We start from the raw sequence: 27,362 nt of genomic DNA on the forward strand, positions 1-27,362 counted from the left end.
AAGGGCTTCTGTCACCCCACTAAAGTCTTTTTTTTTTTTTGGGGCTACTTAAAGTCCTTATACTGCGGTTATTTTCGTTCAGCAGACTTTTATAATATGTAAACTACCTGTCTACCAGCAAGTAGGGCGGCCACTTGCTGGTAACAGCCGCATCCTCCTTTCATAAAGATGCCCCCCTCCTCATGTTGATTGACAGGGCCAGCGAACAGCTCGTCCTCTGGCTAGCCCTGTCTGCGTTCAAAATCTGGCGCCTGTGCCGTACCGGTCTTCAGTCGGCGCAGGTGCACTAAGAGGAGGACGCTCGCTCGGCCACTCCTTCCTCTGTGCGCCTGGTGTAGATGTGACGTCATCAGCGCATTGAGGATGGAGCGGCCGAGCGAGCGCCCTCCCCTCAGTGCTCCTGCGCCGACTGAAGACCGGTACGGCGCAGGCGCCAGATTTTAAACGCAGACAGGGCTAGCCAGAGGACGAGAACGTTCGCTGGCCCTGTCAATCAACATGAGGAGGGGGCTGCTACCAGCAAGTAGCCGCCCTACTTGCTGGTAGAGAGGTAATTTACATATTATAAAAAGTCTGTTTTTTTAAGAAACTGCTGAATGAAAATGAGTAAGAGCATAATATATTGATATAGCGCAGTATAAGGAATTTAAGTTGATATATATATATATATATATATATATATATATATATATGACTTTAGTGGGGTGACAGAAGCCCTTTAAGTAGAAGCAGCAATATTGTTTGATGAGGAAATCTATTTATTGAAACAAAAGCCAACAGTGGTAGGTATACCCCCATGAAAAAAAGTAAATGTCTAAAAAACTTGTCACGTGGCCTTGTGCGTCAAATACAACTTGACAATGACATCTCATGCTGTTCACAAGTCTACTTATTGTCTGCTGAGGCATGGCATCCTATTCTTCAAGGGCGGCCCTCAGGTCATTAAGGGTCTTCTGGGGGTACAGAGTAACAAGCCTCTACACGGCAACTCAGCTGGTCCTATAGGTTTTCAATGGGATTTAGGTCTGGAGAAAGTGTAGGCCACTACATTTGTGGTACCCCAGTCTGTAGGAGCCGTTCCCTAATGATGCGACCTTGATGAGATGGCGCATTGTTGTCCATGAAGATGAAATTAGGCCTGCATTGTTCATGCAGAGGCACAATAACTGATTATTTTATTCAACTAGTATGGGCTTGTCACTGTACCACTCACAAAGTGTAGTGCAGGTCTCTATTGACTAGACACACCAGCCCACATTAACACCACCACCAAACGCAAACAGTGGCTGATGTACAGCGCTCTCCTTGAAGCCTTCAACATCGTTGGCAGCCATCATTTCTGCTCCGTGTGAATCGACTTTCATCAGTGAACAACACTGAGGCCCACTGGTCTTCTATCCAGTATAGATGCTCCCCGGTCTATGCAAGACGAGGACGCCTGTGCCTGGTGGTGTGCAGGTACACTCTGATGTAAACAGTTTCAAATGGTCTGACATGACTCTTGAATGCCATACAACTCCAGGCACATTTAAGGGAGGCGAGAGGCACCCATCATACGGCTCCACAAGGCATTGTTCACAATGAAGAGGTCATCAGTGTGGGATGTGGCCAAAAGACATCCACTTATATCCCTTTCTATGACTCTCCCATTCTCTCCCTCTCTGTTGCAACCTGCTGATGACACTCGCACTCTAAGCTCAGTCTGTACCTGGCGGTTTCTGCCCCGAAACGCGTTATACCACCTGCTAAACCATTAAATCAAGTTTGTCGTCGTCAAAGATTGGTTCTTTGTGCCGTGGGTTTCTTCTCTCTCCATTTGGATCTATCCACCTTCTTGGGGAATCCAGGCATCCCTATGCGGAAGTGCGTACATTCCTGGCTGCATGACCATCTGCTTTGGGTTCGATTGCACCCCCTTTAAGCCTTCACTAGTTTTGTGCCTATCTATTGCAGAACTCATTCAGGTGAGCCTCCAATTTGGAGTAATTCAGGTTTGCTTATTGATCTAGACTGTACTACCCTATGGTGCGCCTATTGTGTTTTTCAGAGAAACACCACCTGTTACGGTGAACTCTAAAGCTCAGTGGCCACTTCCATCTGAGAATATCCCGCTTAAAGACTCGCAATGGTGAGGTACTGTTGATCAATTGTTAGGTGTCGTCTTGGTCCCATGATGTCAAAATGTGAACAGCGTGATGAGGAGGACTGTTTAAATATGAATTGTAATTGAGCCAGTAAATTTATAGGGCGATTTATAGATTAAACACCTTTTGCCATTAAGCTCCTTGTTAGAGAACAAGTTGTTCAAAAAGTACAGAAACGTTGAACATGTGCATTCAAAAGTTTAGAGAAAGTCACATTAAGTTCACATGTAAAGGTTAGAGTGCATTTTAGGTTCATTCTGAAATTTCACCCACAAACCAAATATCCCTAACTTTGTGAGTAGTGTACATATACATACACACTGTATATAACAAATACATTATATGCATCGAAAATACAAACCCAACACCATTTGGTTATATGATAAAAATCCTAATGTTTATTTTAAATGTCTGATAAATAAGCACATAAATACCCTAAAAATGCCTGTTTACATTAAATATTTCATTTAAAACCAATCACATTTTTTATATTACTTTAAGGGGTTCAAAAATACACAATTTCTAATTTCCAACCCCTGGCTGAAGAGGATCAGGTGACCATGCCTATGGTGGGAAAAAGAAAACAAATCCGATACCAAAAGAGAACACAGGAGTCAGCACAGACAAAAGTATGATTCGTTCAGTAGGGTAGGCAGGCTGCCAGCACCTGTTAGAATTGACTGCTGAAAAACCCCTTTGGCTGCTCCCTGCAAGTGCATTTGTTGGCTTCACAGACAAAGAACCAAGAGGAACAAAGGATATTTGAAGAGGTTGTGACTTCTTAGACTCTGATGACATATCACTAGGAAATGCTATCAAAGTCAGATAGGTGTGGGTACCACCTCTGAGATCCACACCTATCTGGAGAATGGCCCCCTGAATGTGAAGCAGGGGGCACTGCCCATGCACTCCATTCACCGTTATGGGATTTCTGAAATTTGAAGAGCGATTGTGCTTGGCTATTTTCAGAAGTCCCATAGAAATTAATGGAGCTCACCCCATACATTACTTCATTCACTTCTCTGGGACTACCATAGATAGTCGAGCCAGTGCTCCACTATTTTTGGCAGTCCCATAGAAATGGAGGGCAGCTGCACAGGCATGGCTACTCTGTACTCACTTTGTGGGTCCTGTTCTGGAAATAGGCGCAGGTCCCGCCCTTAACTGACAAAAGGTGGCATTATCCTAGCGATACACCAACGATGTTACCGATACACCACCTTTATTATTTTGTAGCTCCCTATTGATCAAGAGTTCCCCAAAACTTTAAAGGATTTGGTCACTTTGTGGTTTATGGGCAGCAATTCACAAAGGAAGAAATCAGCAATAAGTTTTTAATAACCATATATTAATAAGTTGAACTTTATAAAGTAGTTTACAACATATTTATAAAAATAAATAAAGTGGCCACCCCCTTTAAGGCTGGAATTGTATGGTAGTGTTGTACTTTTAACAAACTTTACATAAAGTTTAAACTCAAATAAAGATATATTGGACAGTTTCTTATATCAGAGGAAAATTCCATTTTCTCCCTCTAGCAGCTCTACTTCTCACCACACCCCTTTCCATAGACTTTTATAGGCAGCACATAATCTGATCCTTCAGTGAGCTGGCAGTTTAGGAATATTCATTTAGGAGGGAGGAAGTGGAGAAAGACATTTTTCTATGATGAGATAATATTACACAGCTTCTTGCATCCACCTGTACTATCAATTTATGAAAATTCTGTTCAAAAGTACATTGACCATTTAAATACGTTGGTATTCAGCTTAAAAACTTATTGTGCGATTCCAGCCTAAAGAAAGTATATTTACTCAACAAAAAATACAATTAAAAGTAGAGTTACGATAAATTACAATACAATTTACATTTTAATACTGTGAAAGATTTCTAATAAATCAACACATGGGTTTCAAGAATGCTCTTAAAGAGGCTGTGGTGATATATAAACGTATTTCCTATTTCAAGGATAGGGGGTAATCATGATTGGTGTGGGTCCAACAGCTGGCATTGCCCACCAATCTCAAGTACTGTGCAACCATATTATTGGAGTGGCAGGTCAAGCATACATGATGCTACTCCATTAATTCTCTATAGGACTGCCCTTGATGGAGTGACCTGAGCAGCAGCACACATGCTCCTCCATTCAAAAGGAATCCCACCGATCAGATACTTATACCCTTAACCTATGGGTAGAGGATTATCCGATATGTTTGTGCAAACAGTTTAACCTTGTTCAGGCTATGGCATTTACTTCAGGGGTTGCACACAGGATTTTATCACAAAGGAATGGGTGTTTACAGACATGTTTAGGAACGCGCTGTAAAACACTCAGGTGTGAACCCAGCCTAAGTCCTCTTGCACACAAACTTTTAGGCTATATTACACTGGCACCGGCCCACGTGCTTCTTTGGCGTTTCTGTCCGTGCCTCCGCACCGCAAAAAAAAATAAAAAATAGAACTTGTTCTATATTTTTTGGGGCGCAGACTGATTACGGACCCATTCAAGTTGAATGGGTCTCGATCTGTCCCAGCCACCACAAGGACGTGCATTGGGGACCGCAGATTGTGGTCCCCAATGCACGAAACTGATGCACAACGTTCGTGTGAAAGAGGCCCAAGTCTATGCTATGGCTATACTTGCTTGAGGAGTCTTAGTAAATAGAGATGAGCGAACTTCTGTTTTAAGTTCGGCGTCTAAAGTTCGGGTTTGGATTAGCGGAGAATCCCGATCTGGAACCGGATCTGGATTCCGACTTCCGTTGTGGTCCGTGGTAGCGGAATCAATAATCGGCCATTATTGATTCCGCTACCACGGACCACAACGGAAGTCGGAATCCATATCCGGTTCCAGATCGGGATTCTCCGCTAATCCAAACTCGAACTTTAGACGCCGAACTTAAAACAGAGGTTCGCTCATCTCTATTAGTAAATAAGGCTAGTGGGTGCCATAATTCTGAACATGCACAAAATGGGTGTAAAGGCCACTGTTCAGAAGGAGCACTATAGAGGGAATCTTAGAAAATCAAAACCGTATCACTTTAAACAATGCCACACGAACAAAATAGTGCCAACAAAAGGTTGGTTGTATAATCGGTGGTGGTTGTAAGCAGTAAATTAATAGTAGTCTAGGATGGTGAAGTGGTTAGTGTCAATTTGTTTTGTTTAAACTAGACATAATTATGTGCAAATAAATTTTATAGATATCATTTTTGACTGCATTTAAAAAAAAAAAAATTTGCAGGTACTTTGAAAATAATATGTTGACAATGTAATAGTTTGGGTTGTCATAAATGTGATAGTTTGAGATAAAGCATGTTTAATTCAGAAAGGGGTTTGTTATTTTTACAATCGGGAAAAAAATAATTATATTTGCGTTTTACTTATTTTAGGCATTTTTTTTATTGGTCTTTATCAAAAACATTGAGCCGTTCTTTCACAAAGGGTTAACCATTTGTCTAGCTGTGTGAATAGTTCTTTTTAGTAATTTAGAGATGAGGGTTATTAGATTAAGCAAAAAGTGAAAGGTCATAGCATGGTAGCTCAGTGGTTAGCACTGTTGCCTTGCAGCACTGGGGTCCTAGGTTCAAATCAGACCAAGGACAAAATTAGCATGGCGTTTGTATGTTCTCCCAGTGTTTGTGTGGGTTACCTCCCACACTCCAAAGACTTAATGCTAGGGACCATAGATTGTGAGCCCCATACGGGACAGCATGATGCTAATGTCTCCAAAACAAAGTAATACTGATGGCACTCACTATGATCGCCCAATCGTTATTTTCATCCAAAGGATTATGCAGTGGCAGCAGCGGTACAAAGCGCAACACAGGCACCAATGGCCGTTTCGCATCAACGCACTTCCTGATGCCAAGGTCTGTAAAGCGCTGCAGAATATGTCAGCGCTATACGAGTATAAGAAATAATAATACACTTATTTAATCCACATTCTTATCCGTAAGATAAGAATTGAGCTTTAATGAGTGCTTATAAGGTCAGAGATAAGGAACCAGTCGGTTCCATGCCTGACGAAGCAGCCAGAAAATACAGATACAGCTAGTAAGTAAACTGAAAGCTGTGCAGGGAAAACAGCTAAGAAAAAGAAAAAGATTTTTAGCTCAAAATAGGTACAATGCAATATATAAAAAAAAAAAACAAAAAAAAAAACACAAAAGGTGTACATAGCCTTTAAGTCCTGTTAGAGGTCTTCACCACTAAGAGACTTGATCTGTGTTCTAAAACACTGCAGTAAATATGTAATGCAGTATTTTATGTATACATATGTATGCAGTGTATACTAACAGGCATATTATAAGACCCTTGGGGTGATGGGAACGTAGGTCACTCATAACTACACATAAGGAGTTTGGCAATCGATTACATCTGAGGAGTTTTATGGCCAGGATTTGAGTTCTCGCCAATCCTGCTAATTACAGGAGGCCCAACTCTGGCAGTCACTGTTTCTCTACCCCAGTATACATAGGTAAATCTTTAGCAGGTACATAATGCAAATGTACATGTACGACATTCTGCATTAAGGGATTAAAGGTTAAAATTCTGGCTGCTTGCAACAGCCACTGGAGAATCCCATTTCTAAAGCTGCCACAGACATTGAAGAAAGGAAGGTCTAGGTTTAAAAAATAAATAAATAAAAAAAATGGCTGCTTTCTTCCAAAACCAGTGCCACACCTGTCCACAAGTTGTATGTAGTATTTTAAGCTCTGTTCTATTCAGTTCAAAAGGAGCCAAGCTTCTAGAAGGCAGCCATGGTACTGTAATTCTGAACATCCCCTTCAAAGTGGTGTACTTAACCTTTCAAAACATTTTGCATTAATCAATAGTACAGTGTGTGCACGCATATGAGGGAAAACACTATTTCTGTTCATTATTTATGTATCTGGCATTTTTACCAGTTTTAATCTGTGCATGTTGAATGTCTAGTTTGCAGTTCTCCAAGATCTGGTGGGTGGAGACCAGCTGCCATCCACTGCACATAAAAAGGAGAATCTGCATCCAAACTTTCTCACACTCATTCATAAGCAGACCCAAGACCATGGATGACATTACAGAGAGGAGCTGACGTGTATGGATGTGAATTTAGCACTTGGCTGAGACACTTTATTAGCAGTCTCTAACCTCCTGCTCACTCCTCCCCTTCCCTTCTCCATAGACTTATGTGATTATGTAGTCTGATCCTTCAGTGAGCTGCTCTGTTCTGGACTGCTTCAAGAGAATTTTCAGAGAAAAACGTTAAGCAATCAGAGAAGGGAGGTATACAGATAAGAGGAAAATGTAATACGTCTTATCAGAGAAATGCTGCTAAGTTTCTAATTGTCTCTTGTACTATTGATTTATACAAAGTGGTGTGAAAAGTTAGCGACTATTTAAATATGAACCGTGTAACTAAATGTTTTCAGCTCCCCCAAGAAGTGGTCACTTGCAGAAGCAAATATAAACATATTTACTCCACAAAGGGATGAAGGCCAGTGGTAAACCCTGTAAATTTCCGCCTCTTTTTGTAAAACTAATTTCTTTAGTACAAAAACATAATTTGTTTGTCCATATACAACTGTAAAAATGTAATCTTCCTGCTGGCACCACTAGAGGGTGAACCTGTGTCTCCAAGTATTTTCAATCGGAAATATATGCAATATAGCTAATATTAGAGATGAGCAAATCAATTTTTCTCATCAACAGGGCTTCTTCATCTGTGGATGCTGTGCTGGCAGGTGATTAATTGCCCACCTACCGCCACAAGATTTACAGCGTCAGACATGTTACCTAGCCTTGACAGTTTCCTGCATCCCTGCTCCAATTAGCAAAGCAAGCTCTTCTACGGCTTCGGAGCCATATCTGTGCAGACGGTGCTCCGAAGCGAAACCTGTGTTCATCCTCTGCTAATTGAAGCAGCGGCATAGGCAGGAAATAGTGAGAGCTGGGCTAAAGGTCGCACCCTGCCAAACTTTCGGCAGGTGGGCGTTTCTTCACCTGTGACGACAGCCCCCCTCCCATGGGAGGAAGGAGAAAAAAAATAAAAAATAAAAAGGAGAGAGACACACACAAAATAAATGTTATACATTAAAAAGGCTTACTAAAATATTACATTAAAAATAAAAGCAAGAAATACAACAATAGGAAGCGAAAATATAAATATAGTTCAAATATTAAAAAGTCACAAAATCTTTAGTGGTTTAAACCACATCACTTAATCTTAGGATTAAAAAAACTTCCCAATAAAAATATCATTTATCAAAGTTTCCAAATGTTTGATAAATGACAAAGTGCAATAAAAAAAATAGGACTGATAATCGTAATGCTGTATTTTAATCAGTGCAGTCTATTGTTGGATAATATACTCTGTTTAAGAAAACTTCCACTTTGCTTTCTCCAAGGTGACACAAGTCCAAGATGCAGATGACATGCAGTCTGTCCCGTGTTCTTGCATATTCTACAAGCTCACCTGAAAAAAAAATGTGCTGTTTACACCACTGTCAAAGTACATATACATATAAAAAATGATCAGTTAATAGTAAAGTGTGAGGAGGTCATGACAAGCACATCCCTAGAGAATTAGCTGATCTACTGTAATAAAAATGGGACAGTAACATTTTTCTACAATCGGAATTATACTAGTAACACTGCCACCAATGTATTAAAACAATAGAGGGAGGAAGGGGGGGGGGGGGGGGGGGCGCACACTGCCACTAATGTATTAATAAAAAATAGAAAGGGGGGCGGGCGCGCGCACACTGCCACCAATGTATTAAAACAATAGAGGGAGGAAGGGGGCGCACACTGCCACCAATGTATTAAAACAATAGAGGGAGGAAAGGGGGGGGGGGGGGCACACTGCCACCAATGTATTAAAACAATAGAGGGAGGAAAGGGGGGGGGGGCACACTGCCACCACTGTTAATGCAATAGAGGGAGGGGCGGGGGGCGCACACTGGCCACCAATGCTATTATTACAATAGAGGGAGGGAGGGGGGGCCGCACTGGCCACCAATGATATTCAAACTGGGGAGGGGGGGGGGGGGGGTCTGCCCCCTGCTGCCTGGCAGCCCCGGATCTATTACAGGGGCTATGATACGCACAATTAACCCCTTCAGGTGCAGCACCTGAGGGGTTAATTGTACAGATCACGGCCCCCTGTAAGATCGGGTGCTGCCAGGCAGCAGGGGGCAGTCATGTACACAGTCCCCATCACCATGGGAACGCCTCTGTTAGAATATACTGTCGGATATGAGTTTTCACGATGTACCTCATAACCGACAGTGTATTCTAACAGAGGCGTTCCCATGGTGATGGGGACGCTTCAAGTTAAAATATACCATCGGATTGGAGAAAACTCTGATCAGATGGTATAAAAACTCCAGACTTTACATTGAAAGTCAATGGGGACGGATCCGTTTGCAATTGCACCATATTGTGTCAACGTCAAACGGATCCGTCCCCATTGACTTGCACTGTAATTCAGGACGGATCCGTTTGGCTCCGCACGGCCAGGCGGACACCAAAACGACTTTTTTCATGTCCGTGGATCCTCCAAAAATCAATGAACACGGACGAAAAAACGGTCACGGATCACAGACCAACGGAACCCCGTTTTGCGGACAGTGAAAAAATACTGTTGTGTGCATGAGGCCTTAAAAAGACAGTTGCTATGGCTTGTCTATCTCCGGCTAAGAAGACAGAGACAGAGGGGCGGTCCTTCACACTACATGCCTGAGTTAGGCTTCAGAGTGAGGAGGCGTGTCTCTCAGTAATCCAATCTGATTGGCTAGTAGGGAGCTGCTGGCTACAGCAAGTGTGTATGGGAAGTGAGGGACAGCAGTTTTGGCCTCAAACTACTGGCAGAGGAGCCATCTTGAAACGGTCCTTATATTGTAAATGTTTAAACAGCCGTAACTAAGTGGAAAACTCAAGGAACAGTGGTATGTGAAGAAACTAGATTGCTTTATGCCTAATGCTGCTGCTGCAGCAGTAACATATGCTAAAATAGATTTTTTTTTGATGCAAACATGACAGTTACACTTTAACTTTCCCTTCAGCAAATTGCATTTATCATGTAGATAGACAACCCCTTTAACATAAAGGCAGACTCATTTTCCAGTGGTCCCACTGATGCTAAATTCCTGACCGCTTATGGTTGCTATCCACAGGCCTAAACTGTCTCATCAGCTTGGATGTTATGTCACAGCTGTGAGGAGAGGTAAAATTCAAGCCATTGGTCATGGGATCCAGCTGCTTCTTGGTCCTGCAGGAATCAGAAGCAGCCAGGAATGGAGTGGTGACGTGGCCACTGGCAGATAAGTCTGCTTTTATTTTTTATGTTCAGGGGTGACAAGGGTTGGTGGCTTCAAGGTCAGACAACCTCTTGGAGCCTGCAGAATTGTATAGTAGCTCTGGAGTATGAATGTTTGAGGTGGGCTGGGGGCATGCGCCGCAGGACCAACCTCTTGGGATAGTGTGGGGGATTTGTGGGCTCAAGTATATAATCTAGTTTAGTATCTAATAATTAGCATTTTCGGTTACTTTAATAACCAAAAAACAACCTATTTTTCGTTGCTGGGTAGGCCATTTATTTTTACATTTTGGCAACCAGATGTATATTTAACTTTTCAGTTCAATACATTTTCTGTGTGTATATTTGGTCTAGGGTGTGATATTCTAATAAAATGGGGCATAGGAATATACACTAATAAAAATGAGTGGTTAATTATTTCATTATGGTTATGCAATTTATTATTTATTTTTTTTGTAACAGGATTACAGGCTATAACCCAGGTGGTCAGTAGTAAACACACCTTAGGATTCTGTGGTTCTGTAACTCAGGTTGGGATGAACCAAGGAAGGTACGTGTTTTGTGTTCACAGAAAAGCACCTGTATTACAACTGTCTGAAAGTCTGTGGCAGAGTTATCAAAACTGGTGTAAAGCAAAACGGGCTTAGTTGCCCATAGCAACCAGATTCAAAATTTCATTTTCCAAAGGAACTCCGAAAAATTAAATATGTAATCTGATTGGTTGCTAACTTTCCCCATGTGTCGGTAACGTGGCACTGCTCATTTAGTTATTAGGTCTTTAAGGGGACCCCATCAGCACCAACTGAACTGCCTGCAGTACCTTACATCGGATGCCATCTGGTTTCTACTGATGCGCTCTAAGTCGTCTGATGGGCACGATTGCTGTAAAACAAGTTTTAATTCACTGCACGATGTATGCAAATAAAGATTTGGTTTCTTGTTGTCTTCATGTGCGATTCCTTCTTGAGATCTTGTGAAAGCACACCACAGATCATATGGCTCATGTACGAGATCTCAAGAAGGAATTGCACATGAAGGGGCACAGCAAGCGTGACTTCAACATCCTCATTTGCATACAGGCTGCAGCGGAATAAAACTTGTTTTACAGCAATCAGTCGACTTGGATAAGCACATCATTAGAAACCAGATGGCATCAGTTTTAAAAAGGTACGGCGGGCAGTTTAGGGGCCATTTTGGTGCAGACAGGTTTCCTTCAAATGGTAAAATATCTCCTTATGTTATTACAACCATCTTACCTCTTAGAGAAAGCCATTGGTGGCCTTGGATTTCATAATTAATACCCGATCCAGCAGGTTGGAGACGATTAGGAAGATGGTTCTTACCAAACACACTGAAGTTTTCTAACATTGGTAAAGATACATCTATTGCTATATTCTGATTTAGTCCTGTTGAGAAGAAGCAAAATCTTAAACATTAAAAATCTGCTCACAGCAACTGAACTTGCTAAAAAAAAAATTTGGTATTGAACAGTAAAGTAGTAAAACAAAAACTGCATACATTTTGCATCATAATCATGTTGACAAACAGAAAATTTAGCATGTCCTTTACAACACATTGGACCCAGTAATCATTCACCCCTTCCAGTCCTGATGAGTCTTCCGAATGATGTGCACAAGCTCATCAGCCCTGTTAGGCAGGACTGAGGTCTCCCCATCTGCTCTGATATACACCATCCCAGGCAGCATGGGAGCTGCTGAATATGAATATTCAACAGGAGGTAGAGAATGCCTGGAAGGATACCAGGAAACCTTAATCTATGAGAAAATGCAGTTAAGTTTTACTAAAAGTAATACATATTAGAATAAGTCTGTCCCACTATGCATTACTTCTTATGTTCATTTGGAGGACCGCTCAGCCATGTACCGTATTTTTCACCCTATAAGACGCAACTAGGTTTTTGAGGATAATAAGAAAAAAATATTTTCCATTACACCTCAGGTCAAACCAACAATCAGACACCCAATGTTAATCAGACCTCAGATCAGCCCCCAATGCCTCAGATCAGACCCCCATGTCAGCCATCAGCGTAAAAAAAATAAAAATAACTTACTCTCCTGCTCCTGGACGCCGCCACCAGTGCTCTCTCTTCTTACTTATTCTCAGCTGTCAGCTTCGAAGGCTGCGCACAGTGAGGTCACATGGTGCGCAGCCCTGAGGACCAGGAAGCGGCGATCTTCACCGCTACTAATGAAGCGCTTCCAAAATGGAAGGGGCATTTTTTCCCCCACTTTGGGGGGTGGGCGTGGGAAATGTGTCTTATGGGGCGAAAAAATTGGATTTTTTGTACTCACCGTAAAATCCTTTTCTCGTAGTAGGCATTGGGGGACACAGCACCATGGGTATATGTCCAACTACCACTAGGAGGCACTAGACACAAAAAGTGTTGGCTCCTCCCAGGTGGGCTATACCCTCTCCACAGGCACGAGGCTATTCAGTTTGTACCAAAAGCAGTAGGAGAGAGAAGAAAAGCAAGGAACCAACAACTCCCGTACCGGGAAAGATCAAGAGACCAGCCCGGAGAAGCGGAAGTAAAAACATAGGGTGGGATCTGTGTCCCCCAATGCCTACTACGAGAAAAGGATTTTACGGTGAGTACAAAAAATCCAATTTTCTCGTGCATGGCATTGGGGGACACAGCACCATGGGACGTCCCAAAGCAGTCCCTGAGGGTGGGAAAAGAAGAGACGTGCCACCGGCTGGGCATACAGGTGCAGGAGAATGTGACCATGTGACCCAACAGGAAAAAACACGGAATGGGCAAGAGGTCTCATAACAAGGAAGAAACCTCAGAAGAAGCAGGGAAGACTGCCAGCACCCCAGGACAAATGTCTGGAAGAAAATCCCAAATGCAAGAAGGTGGCAAAAGGGAACACCAAGCGCAGCCAAGGGCTGGAGAGAAAAAAAAAAAAAATTAGGACAGCACTGCGTGTTGGATCGACCCAACGCCCTACATTGTCTCAGACCCATAAACCTGTGGCCATCCCCTGAAAGGCCAGGGGAGAAAAGAAACAGGGAAGCACTGGAAACCAAACGAGTGAGGGAAGCCATAGCAAGGCTCACATGTGAAGGGAGAAGGACTCCCCTCACCGCAAGGCCAGGTGAAGAAGCCAAGCGCCCCATGTAAAGGCGAAAACCCAAGGCTGCTAGAGGAAACTGCCAACCCTTGGAGAAGGAGGGGGTTGTAGGTAAAAGCCAGGAACAAAGAACGATCGCTCCTGCGTCCCCAAAAACAGGAAACGAGGCACAAGCCTCCGAAAACAAGATAGCACTGTAAAGCGCAAGACCAGAGGAAACTCTGGGCATGTGAAGTATCATGGAAAAAAGGAACCAGAGACAGGCCCAGGCAACCTTGGCAGGAACACACTGGACTGACAGACATGGGAGTAGAAGAAGAGCACTCCAAACAGCCTAAGGAGGAAGGGGTCTACAACAGGAGGAGGTCCCTCCCGAAGGAGACCATACGGTGGAATTGCAAACCGTAGCACCAAACCACTCAATACCAGGTACTTGACGTGGGAGGATGGAAAAAAAAGACAAATCCCAAGAGGACCTCAAATGAACAGGGACAGGGACTCCAGAAAGGAGTACCCAGATGGGGTCACAAGGAACCAGGAGCTGAACCACCGGAAGACAACGCAAGCCAGCATATCCAGGAAAGGCGAAAAGAAACCGCCATAGGGGAAGGGACATTGGCCATGGACAACTAGCCGCACCAAAAACATTGACCAGCAAACCGTAAACATTGTCCCAGAGAGGGCAAGTACAGCAGCTCGGAGGTACCACAAAACGACAGACATCGATATGCATAAGGAATGCAGAAGTCGCCATGAAAAAACCGGGGTAGCCTACATAGAAATGTAGAAACCAGCTGCGACCGGCATACAGAAAACTCGCAGGGGGGAGAAAGTACCTGATAGGTACAGACGACGGCAAGGTCCAAGGGGAACGTCCCTCCGCCATGTAGTGCAACCAAGCATAAAATACAAGGGAAAACCGAAAACACCTGGACCCAGAAGGAACTACGGGGCCCTGACCGATACCAGAGCAATCAGCTGAAAATTCAGACAGATGTGTGGCGCGCAGTGGTTCTGTCCTTGACCCGTCAGGGAGGACGTCCAGCGACGAAAAAAAAAAAGCCGTGGACCCAGAAGGATACCGTGAGGCGGACATCCAGCGATGACCGAAAACCGCTGCCGATGCTCACCAGCTACATGTCCAAACAAGGTAGAAGATCCAGTGGAGATCCTTGTACTACACCAGGAATGGCCCGCTCAGCAATAGGAAACAATGTGAGTACTCCCCTATAACATGGGGTAACGCGGAGCACAGCATACCGTAGGACCTTAAAGAGAAAGCAAGAGCAACTCTAGCACAAAGGCCAACAACCACCTGGCCATGGAGTAGGAGGTTGAATGAGGACCACCCGCCGGACCAGACAGATCAGTCATATACTGGAGCTACCAGAAGCAGCACTAGACCGATAAGGTGGGGGATGGGCTGACCCACCCCTGCCAGATATGGTAACCATGCACATGCTGAACAAGGGTGACCTGGTGCTGACAGTGCCTTGAGCGGCACAAGGAGACCAATGAGGACGACAGTAACGGAGTGGCAGACGTATGGAAGAACCAAACAGATGGAACCAACATCTGCAGCACAGATTAGAACCCGTGGGCAGAAAACACCTAGTAAGAAAGAAACTGTCTGGGCCACAGATCGCACCATAGGGCCCAGGACTTGGGGTACTACAAACACACGCCTAAAATAAAGGTAAAGTGGCTGCATGTTGCCGACCAAGGAGAGTGGAAACATAGCCACAGCATCTGGGGATGCGACAGCATTCGGAGGGTACAGGTACACAACCTGTAAAGTAGAAATATGGCTGTGAAGAGGAACTTCATTTAAGATCGAAGCAATGTGGCCGCATGGTGCACCCCAGACCCAGAGAGGTGCAACAGCAACTGCGTTAACAATGGAACCCATAGGGCCGCACGGTACCACAAAGAACAAGACAGGTGCACACTACAATCAGGTAGGTGCAATGGCAACAGAAACAGGGCCGCATAGTACACCATAGAAGCCAGACAGGTGTAACGGCTGCAGCATCAAAGACGGTTCAGGAACTCTACCTATGAAGGAAGTAAGATGGCTGTTTGGTGCACACTATGATGAGGTAGGTGCAATGGCCACGGCAACTGGAGGAGGCCTCAAAATCTCGTCCTGTAAGGGAGAGAAAATGCCACATGGTACACCATAAAGCCGGACAGGAGGAACGGCTACCACATCCGGAGATGGTGCAGGTACTCTACCTGTTAAGGGATCAAGGTGGCAGGGAACAGACAGGTGTAACTGAACCGGACAGGGGCAACTCTATGGCAATAGAAAGTGGCCTCTATATCTCGCCCGTAGGGAGAAATGTTGCCGCCTGGAAGACAATAGAGCCCGCCAGGGGGATCGGCCACAGCACCGGAGATGGCGTAGGTACTCTACCTATGAAGGGAGCAAAATGGCTGGGAATAGACAGGTGCAATTTCAACGGCAATTAAAGGCGGCCTGTAAATCTCGCCAGAAAGGGAGAAATAGTGCCGCACGGAACACCATAGCGCCAGCCAGGGGAATTGGCTACAGCATCAGGAGATGGCGTAGATACTCTACCTATGACGGGAGCAAAGTGGCTGGAACAGACAGGTGCAATTGCAACGGCAATCGAAGTGGCCTGTACATCTCGCCCGGAAGGGAGAAATAGTGCTGTATGGAACACCCCAGAGCCAGCCAGGAGTAATGGCTTCAGCATCTGGAGTAGGTGTAGGTACACTACCTATGAAAAGGGGCAAGGCAGCTGTACAATTGCTCTTAACTCCCCAACCTACAGGAGGCGATAGCCGAGCTAACCGCTTGCCCAGAACAGGAACCTCCTGTAATGAGGTAGAGTGGCGAACACCACCACCAGGATGGGGACCCTGTGGAAACACTCTCAAATGTGTAGAGGATAGCCCCTGGTATAGGGGAACCAGGAAGGCTTGTCAGGGACAAGGAGAAGGCGTACGTATCAGAGACACCGCGTAGGTGACTCAGTATGCTAAACACGGGGACGGCTGCCTTACCTGTGCGGTTGAATACCTGTGCGGTCAGGGGAGCACCATCCGAAAATCCACTAGAGGGGATACCAACCCTGGGTAGGAAAGGTTCCTCCGTCCACATTCGTCTTGACCTCCCAGAGGGCTTCTGTATGGAGGAAGACCGCCTGATGCTCTGTTCCGAGGGAATCGGCGCAGAGGTGTCCCCAGAGGCAACGGATGGGGTGACAGGAAGGATTCGTCACCAGCCTCAGGCCTGTCCTGGGGGGGATCCGAGGATGCCGAGGAGGGGTGGTACCCCGTTGAGACCACCCGAGGGAGTACCGTGAGCTACCCCTAGCCGAACCCGGGTGCAGGTACCCCTAACTGAGCGTGCCCCATCTGCAGGGAGGACCCTGGGAGGGCAGAGGTGGCCGCAATTTGGATTGGTAGCGGCCAGCGACACCGCCAGGGAGAGGCGGTCAAGGTTCCCATGGCATTGACACGGAGGGAGCCCATTCATGGGGGACCGACACAAAGGGATTGTTCGGGGAAAGGATCTGGGAAGAGGTACTGCACCCAGCAGGGACAGGCTGACCGCACGGCAGCCATTGTTAGACCCAGAGAGGTGCAGACAGCGGACGCACGTGAAAACACGTGGCGACCGAGGAGAGGCTGGGAGAGGAGATGCTCAAAAAGCAGCCAGCAGAGGCTGTCTATCTGGACCCGGACGCCCTGTTCCCCCAAAGAGGCGCTGCAGCAGCTTGTCCCCCCAAAAGAGGTGGTCAGTAGGGCTGCAGGGGACATGAAGCAATTGAGGGGAGGGAAGGGGTTAACCACCCCCTTCAGCAGAAAAAACACGCTAGCCCAGGAAAGGGTGAAGAGATAGCCCCTCCCAAGGGCCGGGCGTGGCTCAGAAAAGCCCGGGAAGCAAGGAGGAGGGGCCGGGAAGATTGCGGCCTAGCAGGCCCAAAAGCCGGGGCCTCGATTTATTAAGGCGGCCGGGAATGGAGCGAGGGGGGCGGGGCGAACCGCGGCCGACAGAGGGCCCACCGAATCATAAAAATAGGTGAGGAGGGTAGGGGGGGAGAAGCGACACCTAGGGACAGGTGGATCAGGGCAAACGGAGCACCTGGGAGCCGGGAACGGGCCACAGAAGATGAGGCCTAGTCCCGGCAGAAGCCGGGGACTAAAGTAGCGGAGAAGCCAGGGAGAAGACTGTGTGGCCAGGGAGGAGAGAAAAGACCAACCAAGGGGGAAGAGAAGGGAGGGGAAACAAGAATATAACCCCCCCCCCCCCCCCCCAAAAAAAAGGGGGGGTTGGCTAGGGGGAAGATGGAGGCTCCCCAGGACCCCCAGCTAAGGTGGATCCCATCCCCCTGGCCACAGGAGGGAACCTAACCCTGGGGCAGGGACACAGGGACAGGGGAGTATACTCACCATCAGATATACTCACCATCCGATGTCTTCGGGCGCAGCACGGTCACCCCTTCGGCAGACTCAACACGGAAACCGTGGGAATGCCGGCAAGCCACTGCGGATGCAGTCCGTGGGGACTGGGTGACCGGCGATGGTACCGAAGTACGCGCCCGCAGGGGGGCAACTAAAGTGGAACACGATGGAGCCCCAGCCTGCAGCAGGTATAACGGTGGAGAACACCGAGACCTGCGGAAGAGAGAAAAAAGAAAAGAATAAAAATAAAAAACAGCAGAACCTGCAAAAAAGCAGGACAGGTCTGCCTCCTACGGACACTAGACTAAAACTGAATAGCCTCGTGCCTGTGGAGAGGGTATAGCCCACCTGGGAGGAGCCAACACTTTGTGTCTAGTGCCTCCTAGTGGTAGTTGGACATATACCCATGGTGCTGTGTCCCCCAATGCCATGCACGAGAAATACAGTACATAAGTTCTCAATGGGGTTAGGGAAGTAAACTAATGCCAGACACCTCTGATGCTGGCTTATCTCCATGAGAACAGAAGAAATTGACATTTCAACATACCTGACCCATCTCCCTCACGACATCAGCCTTTGGGAGGTTCCATCCAAATTTGGTAGGCCGGTTTCAAAAGTTATCGGTAGGTTTGGCCAACATAAACCTAATGAGCATGGCTAGTTTTAGTTTTCACAGTTAAGTTCATTATTTCACTTACCTAGTATTGTCAATTGGTGGTGGCCAAGCGTGCTGGCACTGGTAAGGCTGGGGCGATGTCTTGTTAGGCTAGTGACTTTTGCTGAATGTAGGTTATATTGCTGTATCAGAAAGTCTTTCATCTCCTTTTGTTTATAGTCATATTTCTGAGTTAAACTTTCTGGAAATAACTTGCTGTAGTATAGATGTTCCTTTACATTCTGCTTAACCTCAGACCACAAAGGATTCTCCCAGGACAAACTAACACATGAGGTTTCATCACTTGCATCACTTTCTGCAGCACAGCTTCCAGCTCCTTCATCTGCACATGTGGGAACAAAGTGCAAGACACACAGTTAGCAAATGTCACATCCCGGCCAATTTACAAACATGTAGATATTTTTGTGATCATGCCGATTTCTGGACACTGATTGGAACATTGGTCCAAATACGAAATGACACTAACCTACATGAAGATTGCAAAATACTGCTTGGCAGAGGAAGAGGAAAATGCTTCCGATTACCATATAAACGTGCCTGAAAAGTTACATTTTGTTCAAGCATATCCTGGCCATATCAAACTTGCTGATCAGTGGGGGGTGGGGGTCAGAAGCAAATTGGTGGCCAATGCGGATCCATTCATTCTCTATGGGACTAATGGAAATGGAGCACAGCATGCCAATTTCAGTCAGTCCCAAAGAGAAAGGAGTGACAGTGTGCATGCATGAAACACAGGAGCCCCACTGTCATGAACTCCCAGCAATATAACAATCACTAATGTACAGTCGTGGCCAAAAGTTTTGAGAATGACACAAATATTAGTTTTCACAAAGTTTGCTGCTAAACTGCTTTTAGATCTTTGTTTCAGTTGTTTCTGTGATGTAGTGAAATATAATTAAATGCACTTCATACGTTTCAAAGGCTTTTATCGACAATTACATGACATTTATGCAAAGAGTCAGTATTTGCAGTGTTGGCCCTTCTTTTTCAGGACCTCTGCAATTCGACTGGGCATGCTCTCAATCAACTTCTGGGCCAATTCCTGACTGATAGCAACCCATTCTTTCATAATCACTTCTTGGAGTTTGTCAGAATTAGTGGGTTTTTGTTTGTCCACCTGCCTCTTGAGGATTGACCACAAGTTCTCAATGGGATTAAGATCTGGGGAGTTTCCAGGCCATGGACCCAAAATGTCAAAGTTTTGGTCCCCGAGCCACTTCGTTATCACTTTTGCCTTATGGCACGGTGCTCCATCGTGCTGGAAAATGCATTGTTCTTCACCAAACTGTTGTTGGATTGTTAGAAGAAGTTGCTGTTGGAGGGTGTTTTGGTACCATTCTTTATTCATGGCTGTGTTTTGGGGCAAAATTGTGAGTGAGCCCACTCCCTTGGATGAGAAGCAACCCCACACATGAATGGTCTCAGGATGCTTTACTGTTGGCATGCCACAGGACTGATGGTAGTGCTCACCTTTTCTTCTCCGGACAAGCCTTTTTCCTGATTCCCAAACAATCGGAAAGAAGCCTCATCGGAGAATATGACTTTGCCCCAGTTCTCAGCAGTCCATTCACCATATTTTCTGCAGAAGATCAATCTGTCCCTGATGTTTTTTTTTTTTTGGAGAGAAGTGGCTTCTTTGCTGCCCTTCTCGACACCAGGCCATATTCCAAAAGTCTTTGCCTCACTGTGCATGCAGATACGCTCACACCTGCCTGCTGCCATTCCCGAACAAGCTCTGCACTGGTGGCACTCCGATCCCGCAGCTGAATCCTCTTGCTGAGACGATCCTGGCGCTTGCTGGACTTTCTTGGACGCCCTGAAGCCTTCTTAACAAGAATTGAACCTCTTTCCTTGAAGTTCTTGATGATCCTATAAATTGTTGATTGAGGTGCAATCTTAGTAGCCACAATATCCTTGCCTGTGAAGCCATTTTTATGCAACGCAATGATGGCTGCACGCGTTTCTTTGCAGGTCACCATGGTTAACAATGGAAGAACAATGATTTCAAGCATCACCCTCCTTTTAACAGGTCAAGTCTGCCATTTTAACCCAATCAGCCTGACATAATGATCTCCAGCCTTGTGCTCGTCAACATTCTCACCTGAGTTAACAAGACGATTACTGAAATGGTCTCAGCAGGTCCTTTAATGACAGCAATGAAATGCAGTGGAAATGTTTTTTTGGGGATTAAGTTAATTTTCATGGCAAAGAAGGACTATGCAATTCATCTGATCACTCTTCATAATATTCTGGAGTATATGCAAATTGCTATTATAAAAACTTAAGCAGCAACTTTTCCAATATTTATGTAATTCTCAAAACTTTTGGCCACAACTGTACATAGGTGATAGTTATGGCAGGAGAACCTGTTAAATGAACTAATCACACTGGCAATTTTTTTTTATTATTTTTTTTTTAGAAATTTTGGTCTTTGAGGATGTGGCTCTCGCCAACACTTATGACCAGCTGTTTTAAAAGGGCATCTGTCAGATTTGTTCCTATGAAACTGGCTGACCTGTTGTCTGTGTGCTTGGCAGCTGAAGTCATCTGTGTTGGTCCCATGTTCATAGGTGCCCGCATTGCTGAGAAAAATTATGTTATATGTAAATGAGCCTGTAGGAGCAATGGGAGCGTTGCCATAACTTCTAGAGGCTCAGCTCTCTGCAACATCAGTCAGGCCTGGCCCTGTCAAAGTGCAAAGGGTGCAGTAGAGAGCAGAGCCTCCAGCAGGGCATTGTGGGAGTTGTAGTTTTATAACAGTTGGAGGGCTGCAGTTTGAGGATGCCTGCTCTAGGTGTAATGGCAACACCACTGTTGCTCCTGAAGGCTCATTTGCATATATTAAAACATTTTTCTCCCCAATGCAGGCACACAGGAACATGGGACCAACACATATTCCTTCAGCTACCAAGCGCACATGAAACTGCCTGACCTGTTGCACAGGTACAAATCTTCTGCCAAAAGGGCTGCTAAACGTGTGCAATCACTGTGGCTTCTTCACATCATACTTTTTGTAGTAGCCGTTCTTGGAATTGCAGCTTTGTACCATTCAAGTAAAACTAATGTAAAAAAGGATTGTTTAAATAAAATAAAAAATGCACCATATCCAATATGGAAAACTACGCTAATGTCGTATAGAGTTAACACAAAAATACCTTCAAAGTGTAGGGATTCCCAAGACTCAGGGTTCACTTCTTGGCCTAACTGCTGTGTGCCTGTGATATTCTCAGGTTTGGAAACTGTACTAAATGAAGAGAGAAAATAGTAAAGACCAACTTATACGATACTTTTTTCTTTCACGAGTATTCTTCCCCAAAAAAACACTTTAAAAAGATGTATTATGAACCAAACGAATAATATTTTTTTTCAAATTGGACTGAAGTTAAACTGGAGCCTCTTAAGCGCACATTAATGCAATTATTAGAGGTTGTATTATCAAGCTAAAAGTGATTTTTATTGGCTTTGCAGAAATGGGACATTTAAGAAACATTTTAGTAAAGCAGGGCTGTTGTAATGGAGGATCATCAAAGCTTTTTCTTGACCCCAGCCTAATGCTTAGACTTCGTAGGGTGCCATTTTTAACCCTGGCTGGGACCATGATGAGGGGCCTTTTGAGACTCCACACCCAGAGCAAAGTTGAACCTTTTTGAATGCTGCAATGTAATGGTTAAATTACTATTTGGAAATCATATCCAAAATATTTAAAGGAGTTTTCTGGTCCTTTTATATTTATGGCATATCCTGTAGTGGACGAAGCTGGTTACTGCAGTACTGTTCCCACTGAACTGAATGGGAGCAGTGCTGCAGTAACCAGCTGTAGTTCTGGCACGGACGACTTCTTAGGAAAGGAAATCACTATACAAACACAGGAAAACCCCTTTAGAATTGAAGTGCAAATCAGTTTTGTAGAAAATGGTCAATTTTCTCAGCGAATAATATTTACCCCAAAAAATGACACCCCTAATTCTCCCACACATCATATGTGTACACTGCGTAATGTAACAATGCTATAGTGCTGTGACAGAAAAATCTTTACTACTCGTGTATCTCCCTCCCTATACATGACATGTACAACATGATTTTACATATTTAGTGGACTCGCATTGAGGTTGCACTAAGCTTCAGACTTAAATCTGCATTTATTTTCAGCCTTCTCATATTCAGTTGACAACCTGCTCCTAGTTTCAGACTTTGCTTATGTGGACGTGTCCCTCCCAGTAATATAGGCTGGATGTGAGATCTGTGTGTCAAGGATGCTGCTGCCTTCACCAGATCTCATGTATAGGGATAAGCGAACTTGTGTTTTCAAGGTTTAGGTTTGTGTGCAACTTATGGTCCGTAGTAACGGAATCCATAATTTAATTCTTCGATAACCCGAACCTTGTATGCCAAACTTAAAGACTAGTTTGCTCAACACTACTCATGTATACATCAATCTTTTAAAGGGCTGTCTGTACTAAGAGCTGATCAACCCAAACGTGCCCCATTAAAAAAAAAAAAAAAATTATAAAAAATAAATAAATACAGGCCTGTGTGCCTGCACCACTGCCCCACACCCAATTAAAGTCTAAATGCTGGACAACCACTTTACGAGTGTTTCAAAAGGTAAAAAATACAAATAAAAAATGCTGCAGCCAGATATATGCTAAAAGCCAATAGTGAAATATAAAATGCACTTTAAGCAAACAAAATAAACCCCACTAAAAACCTGTATGTGAAAGAAGCCTACAGGGGGTTTCCAGCGTCAGGCCATCAGTATTCCATCCTTAGAATAAGATATCAATATAAGATCAATGAGGGCTCTAACTTCCAACACCCCCATCAATTAGCTGAATACTGAACGGGCCTCAGTGTTCCAGCTCTAGTGGCTCTACCGGGTATTGCAGTGGGGTACCAGGAGTCAGACCCCGAACTATCTGATATGGATGGCCTACACCAGGGATGGGCAAACTGCGGCTCTCCAGCTGTTGTAAAACTACAACTCTCAGTCTGCCTACAGCTATCAGTCTACAGCAGGGCATGATGGGATTTGTAGTTTTACGACAGCTGGAGAGCCGAAGTTTGCCCATCCCTGGCCTACACTAACCATAGGTCATCATTGTACTACTACAGTCCCATAAAACCCATTTAAAATGTACTGATGTACTGCAGGATTTATCAAAAAGTAATATTTACTTGAATGCCTTAGCAGGTAATCCATGAAAAAAGTGGTATTTAGGCAGGTAAGATTGTAGGAAGGAAGAACTCTTTTGGGGTTTAAAAATGTTTAAGTTTCTTTTTTTTCTTTTTTTGTTAAGTTGGATGGAGTTATAGCTAAGGACCTGGCAACCCAGGGTGGTAAACGATTTTACAATTTTGTATTTAGAATGTACAGGCAAATCCTGGTGAGGGTCAATTCCCATGCTTCTACTGCAAAACGTATTTATTTTTATTTTTTTAGGCTGCTTTCACACTTGCGTTCAGAGCAGATCCGTCTGGGGTCTGCACAGATGGATCTGCTTCTATAATGCAGACGATGGGATCCGTTCAGAACAGATCCATCTGCATTACAGTTTAGAAAAAATTCTAAGTGTGAAAAGTTGCTCAGACGGATCCGTCCAGACTTTACATTGAAAGTCAATGGGGGACGGATCCGTTTGAAAATTGAGCCATATTGTGTCAACTTCAAATGGATCCTTCCGCATTGACTTACATTGTAAGTCTGGACGGATCCGTTTGCCTCCGCACGGCCAGGCGGACACCCGAACGCTGAAAGGTCGGGCGTCCACCTGCTGAGCGGAGGACAAACGGTGCCAGACTGATGCATTCTGAGCGGATCCGCATCCACTCAGAATGCATTAGGGCTGGACGGATGCGTTCGGGGCGGCTTGTGAGAGCCTTCAAATGGAACTCACAAGCAGAGCCCCGAACGCTAGTGTGAAAGTAGCCTTAGAAAGATAAAAAAGTGGGAAATTTCCACTTCATTTTTTAAGTAGCATCTAACCATCTGTGTGATGTCCGGCCAGCTGAGTGTTCAGCCTCAAACGTTATCACTACAGAGAAAACCATTTGGTATCTGTGGTTTTTCACAGAACCAGGATGTAAACCCTCTTTAAAGTGACTGTCTTATGTATTTAAAGGCAACCTGTCACCATGAAAATGTGGCACAATCTGCAGGCAGCATGTTCTAGAGCAGGAGGAGCTGAGCAAAGTAATATAGATTTCTGGGCAAACATTTCAGAACTTGTAATTTATGCATTTAAATTTCCGCCCTTTGAGCACAGTGGTCAAGTGGGCGGTCCTAATCAGTAATGGACGGCGGTGTATCCACACTAATACAGGGAAGGCTGATCACATGGCTACTGAGCTCAGAAAAAGCAGTTTTAAATTACAAGTTCTACTGAAATCCAATAAAACTATATACAACAATCTGCTCAGCTCTTTCTGCTCTAGAACCCGCTGTCTGCAGATTGCACTACATTTTCACGGTGAGAGGTTCTCTTTAAAAGGCTTGGCCACCTAATATACACTCAGTACAGAGGAGTTGGTGAACAGGTTATAGGCAACTTACTAATAGTCTTCAGAAATCTTACACCATTTCTATTTAGTCTCACCCTTTTGCTATCAAAGTCTTCTCTGCAGACAGCCCCGTTTCTCCAGCACCGAAAGTGGCCTCTGATGGAGGGCACCAGACATAACCTCGCCCATCAGCATTTAAAAGCATTAAAAGACGCTGTGCTGCACCAGTCTCCTATCAAGATGCAGGTCCTAGACGACCAGGAAACTATTAGGAGGCACTGACCGCTGAGGTCGCATGGCATACCCCTCCATCAGCAGCCATATTTAGAATGAGAGTGGTAGGGCTGTGTGTGGAAAGGACTTGGATGGCTAGGGGACGTGGCTTCAGAAATAGACGGCACAGAACTTATGAAGACCATTGCATATCTTAAAGAAAGTGTGTAAAGAGGATATAAGCAACATATTGAGAAGATAGGTAAGGTGACCAACCCATGCAATGTTTACATTTACCATGTAGAGGAAGTTGATACAAGACACTTACTAATGTATTGTAATTGTCCTTTGCTGGCTTGATTCATTTTTCATATTATATATAAACACTTTATATATATATATTGCTTGTTGCCAGGGTTTGCAACCACCCTGCAAATCTATCGGTGGCGGCCATACTCACACTTACAGGTTTTCAGAGATTTATTTATTTTTACTCATGACCTATCCTCTGGATAGGTCATCAGAATGTGAACAGTGTAGGTCAGGGGTGGACAACCTGTGGCTCTTGAGCCACATGCGGCTCTTTGCTTCTTCAAGTGAGGCTCTAGCTGTGAAGCCAGGAAGCACTCTCCACCCCATGCTCAGATTTCTTTTCCTGATCGGGCACTGTTACTACTTTGCAGCTCCAGCTCACTCTCCACTACGTCCTGATGCACACCGTGTGAGAACGTAGTACATTGAGACACGTACTATGACCTGACGTTGTGCTCATCAAGTCACAGTGGAGAGTGTCAGACCTGCAGAGCAGCAGGAGCCCGAGCAGGAGCCCAGTGCCTGATCAGGAGAGGGAAGAGATATTTTTTTTTTATTATAGAACTGAGCATGGAAGGTCCTGATCTGGGCATGAGTGAGAAGATCTGAGCATGAGGGTGCAGATTTGAGCATGAGGGTCTTGTTTGAGCATGGGTTGCTCAGGTTTGAGCATGGGGGTCCAATCTGAGGAGGGGGAGAGAGATCTAAGCATGCGGGGTAGATCTGAGCTCTGAAGGGTCTGACACGGAGTATGATTTGTGTTGTCTGAGCCGAGCATTGGGGGTCTGTTTTGGAGGTTTGATGAGATTTGGGGATCTTATTGTAGGTCAGATGAGGATTGGGGATCTGATTTAGGAGTCTGATCTGAGGTCTGATGAAAAATATATTTTTTCTTTTTCTCTCTGCCAATGAATGAAAAATATTTTTTTTATCTTATTTTTCTTTGTTAAAACCTTGGTGCATCTCGTAGGGCGAAAAATACAGTGACTCGTGTGTAAATGTATAGCTTGTGGCTCCTGGTAGTCATAAGTTGTTGTTTTTTTTGGCTCTTTGTGTATGTAAGATTGGCCACCCCTGGTGTAGGTCCACCCAGAACCCCTGCCAATCAACTGTTGAGCGCCACAGCCTTCTTTCTGCTTTTCCTAGGCCATGTAACGACACGTTCATCGATGTACGTGGCCTAGAAGCAATACAACGTACGACGCAGTGCTTGGTAAACTATTTTTTTGCTGTGCGGAGGCATGGACAGAAACACCATGGAAGCACTCCGTAGTGCTTCCGTGCCTCTGTTCTGCACCACAGCTCCGGATTGCGGACCCATTCAAGTGGGCAGGCTGCAATACGGCAACGGCCATGTGTAGGAGGCCTTAATCAGATATAAGTCTGTAGAAGAAAAAAAAAAAAAAAAAGTTTTTTTTAAATGTTGCATTTTGTTTTAGTTATAGCTAGTGTTGAGCGAACTTGTGTTTTAAGTTCGGCGGCTAAAGTTCAGGTTATCGAAGTATCCGGTTATGAATTCTAAATTTCGTTATGGTCCGTGGTAGCGGAATCCATAACCGGATACTTTGATAACACAAACTTTAGACGCCGAACTTAAAAATCACAAGTTGGCTCAACACTAGCTATAGCCATATCGGTGAGACACTTTCCTGTATAGAGTATATAGACAGTACATCAGTTTGTGTTCA

General features: G+C 44.7%; 1 protein-coding gene across 3 annotated transcripts in view; it reads right to left on the bottom strand.

Annotated features, from left to right (window-relative positions):
* Positions 1-5,030: 5,030 nt before the first annotated feature.
* RADX (RPA1 related single stranded DNA binding protein, X-linked) overlaps positions 5,031-27,362 on the bottom strand; it is a 97,247-nt gene continuing 74,915 nt past the window's right edge. For all 3 annotated transcript variants that reach the window (XM_044305334.1, XM_044305335.1, XM_044305333.1), the window contains exons 11-14: positions 21,807-21,895; positions 18,674-18,973; positions 11,703-11,852; positions 5,031-8,601 (exon numbers count right to left, since the gene is read on the bottom strand). In XM_044305334.1, coding sequence (XP_044161269.1) covers positions 8,465-8,601; positions 11,703-11,852; positions 18,674-18,973; positions 21,807-21,895 — 676 coding nt within the window. In that variant the 3' untranslated portion in view covers positions 5,031-8,464. The remainder of the gene's footprint in view (positions 8,602-11,702; positions 11,853-18,673; positions 18,974-21,806; positions 21,896-27,362) is intronic.

This window comes from Bufo gargarizans, chromosome 9 (assembly GCF_014858855.1).
Source record: "Bufo gargarizans isolate SCDJY-AF-19 chromosome 9, ASM1485885v1, whole genome shotgun sequence".
NCBI lineage: Eukaryota > Metazoa > Chordata > Amphibia > Anura > Bufonidae > Bufo > Bufo gargarizans.